Source organism: Morone saxatilis, unplaced genomic scaffold (assembly GCF_004916995.1).
Source record: "Morone saxatilis isolate NCDOM2014 unplaced genomic scaffold, NCSU_SB_2.0 Contig10, whole genome shotgun sequence".
NCBI lineage: Eukaryota > Metazoa > Chordata > Actinopteri > Moronidae > Morone > Morone saxatilis.
The window spans coordinates 1551196-1553987 of NW_023339652.1; the positions used below are offsets into that span (position 1 = coordinate 1551196).

General features: G+C 48.7%; 1 protein-coding gene across 1 annotated transcript in view; it reads left to right on the top strand.

Moving 5' to 3' along the window:
- Window positions 1–295: 295 nt before the first annotated feature.
- Window positions 296–2792, top strand: part of xpot (exportin, tRNA (nuclear export receptor for tRNAs)) — a gene marked incomplete at its 5' end in the record, with an annotated part of 5860 nt that continues 3363 nt past the window's right edge. Inside the window, 9 exon segments of the mRNA XM_035673424.1 lie at window positions 296–334; window positions 419–481; window positions 688–812; window positions 912–1056; window positions 1328–1447; window positions 1537–1631; window positions 1962–2031; window positions 2179–2417; window positions 2496–2781. Coding sequence (XP_035529317.1) covers window positions 296–334; window positions 419–481; window positions 688–812; window positions 912–1056; window positions 1328–1447; window positions 1537–1631; window positions 1962–2031; window positions 2179–2417; window positions 2496–2781 — 1182 coding nt within the window.

A 2792-nucleotide genomic window follows, 5' to 3' on the forward strand; every position in this document is an offset into this window, starting at 1 on the left:
GTGTGTGTGTGTGTGTTCAGGCCGTTAACTACAACAAGCATCTACCACTTTCACCTTCTTCTGTTTCTCTTAATATTTTGTCTGAATGTTCTCCTTTATTTCAGCTGTTATTTACGGGCTGATGTTAGTTAAAGGAAAAGCGAGCAGCCGAGCTAACGTCCGATAAACTCTGAGCGCCGGTTGTGAGCAAGAGCGGGAAAAAACTCTTCTGGAAACTGATTTCTCATAAAGAGCGGGAACCCTGTGTGTTATTTCTTCGTCTGTGATAAAACCTAAACGTGTTTTGTTTCCGCAGCTTCCCCAACTGACGGACCAGCAGAAAACCAACATAGAGGTGAGTCTTCGGTCGTAATCCGTGCTGCTGAATTATTGATCATCTGTGTGACGTCTCAGTGAAACGTCCGCTTTCTCGCCACAGGCCATCATGCTCGCCGTCATGAAGAAGCTGACGTATGACGACGAGTACAACTTTGAAAACGAGGTGAGTTTGAGTTTATTTACACTTTAATACAAACATATAGGGAACAGTAATTAACTGAAGGCTGCTCAGGAAGATTTATTCATTAAATTCACTGAATCTGATAAAGAGCTGATGTTTTGTTGTGCGACAGTAAAGAAATAAGGTGGAATAACAGTGACTGTATTGCTGCAGTAGTTTGGACCTGACGCTGTGGTTCTGTTGCTCAGGGCGAGGACGAGGCCATGTTTGTGGAGTACAGGAAGCAGCTGAAGATGCTGTTGGACCGTCTGGCTCAGGTGTCTCCGGAGCTGCTGCTGGAGGCCGTACGACGAGTCTTCACCAACAACATGCAGTAAGAGCCTCTCCGAGCGGCGGCGGGATCCCTGCGAATGGAAAAATGGTTTGTTCGTCTCTTAAAACGTGTTGTTGTGAAATGTTTGTTGTCTTTCAGGAACTGGCAGACGGCTCCGTTCATGGAGGTGGAGGTGGCCATCCGGCTGCTCTACATGCTTGGCGAGGCGCTGCCGGCGTCCCACGGCGCTCATTTCTCCGGAGACACGGCGAAGACGAGCGCGCTGCAGGACATGATGAGGACGGTCAGTCACATGACTTTGTTCAGTAGCCGCTGTCTTCAGAAGGACGGCGCCCCCTTTAGGGTGAAACCAGCTGTCCTAAAAACTGCTGCGTCATAATAAAAACAATAACAAAACTTCCCCAAAGGATAAAACTGTTAAACCGAGGGACTCCTGTTTAATTCTGCTGTGGTCTCGTAGTAAATAATGAACATAAAGGAACTGTTTTCACCCAGAAGGGGCGGAGCTTACTTTGACCGCAGCGTAACTAACACGGATCGATGTTTCCCCTCAGCTGGTGTCCTGCGGCGTGAGCAGCTACCAGCACAGCTCGGTGTCTCTGGAGTTCTTCGAAACCGTCGTCCGGTACGATAAGTTCTTCATCGTGGAGCCTCAGCACATCCCGAACGTTCTGGTGAGAGATTTTATTTCATTTAATCGACACATCCACATTTGTTTACGTGTGACCTCTGAGCGACTGAACCGTGATGTGTTCACTGTCAGATGGCGTTTCTGGACCAAAGAGGACTGAGACACAACAGCCCGAAGGTTCGCAGCAGAGTCGCCTACCTCTTCTCCAGATTCGTCAAAACGCTGCAGTGAGTCCGCCTTCATGTTTGTTATATATTATATTATATTATATATATATATATATATTTATTATATACATATTAATGTTAAATTAAAGATATTTACACTGTAAAACCAATGAAATGAGCTAAAAATACAAATAAACAATTACACAACAAATACTTTTTTACTGTTAACCAATTTTACAAAATGTTATAAATGTATTAACAATATTAAATGTATTTTAACTTTTTATGTGGAAAAAAGGACATTTTCTTACAATAAGCAGTAATTTTATGATTATTTACAATTACAGATTGAATATATTAATCAGATAATAACTTTAGTTCTGTTGACAGTAAACACATGAACGCCTTCATTGAGGACATCCTGACCCGGATCCAGGACCTGCTCGAACTCGCTCCTCCTGTAAGTGTCAGTAACTGTCTGTCCTCTGCCTGTCTGTCTGTCTGTCTGTCTGTCTGTCTGTCTGTCTGTCCTCTGCCTGTCTGTCTGTCCTCTGCCTGTCTGTCCACTGCCTGTCTGTCCTGTAACCACTCTGCGTCCTCTCTCCAGGAGAACGGCTACCTGGCGATGCTGACCAGCGACGACCAGCTGTTTATGTTTGAGACGGCGGGCGTCCTGATCGTGAACAGCGAGTGTCCCGCGGAGAGGAAACAGGCGCTGATGAGGAGCCTGCTGCTGCCGCTGATGGACGTCTTCCGCCTGCTGCTCGCCAAACTGCTGCAGGAGACGGAGGAGGAGAGACAGGCGTCCCTCGCCGACTGCCTGAGCCACGCCGTCGGGTTCGCCAGGTGAGCTTTCTGATCCGGACTCTCTGTGAATCCGCTGAAACCAGAGTCTGAACCGTCTCTCGTCCTCTCTGTCCGCAGTCGCACCAGCAAGGCGTTCAGCAACAAGCAGACGGTGAAGCAGTGCGGCTGCACGGAGGTCTACAGAGACTGCATGCAGACCTTCCTGCCCGCGCTGAGCTGCCCCGTCCAGCGGGGGGTGCTGCGCAGCTCGGTGCGCTCCTTCCTGCACCGCATGATCATCTGCCTGGAGGAGGAGGTGCTGCCCTTCGTCCCCGCCGCCTCCGAGCACATGCTGAAGGACTGCGAGGCCAAAGACCTGCAGGAGTTCATCCCGCTCATCAGCCAGATCACCGCCAAGTTCAAGGTACGCAGGAC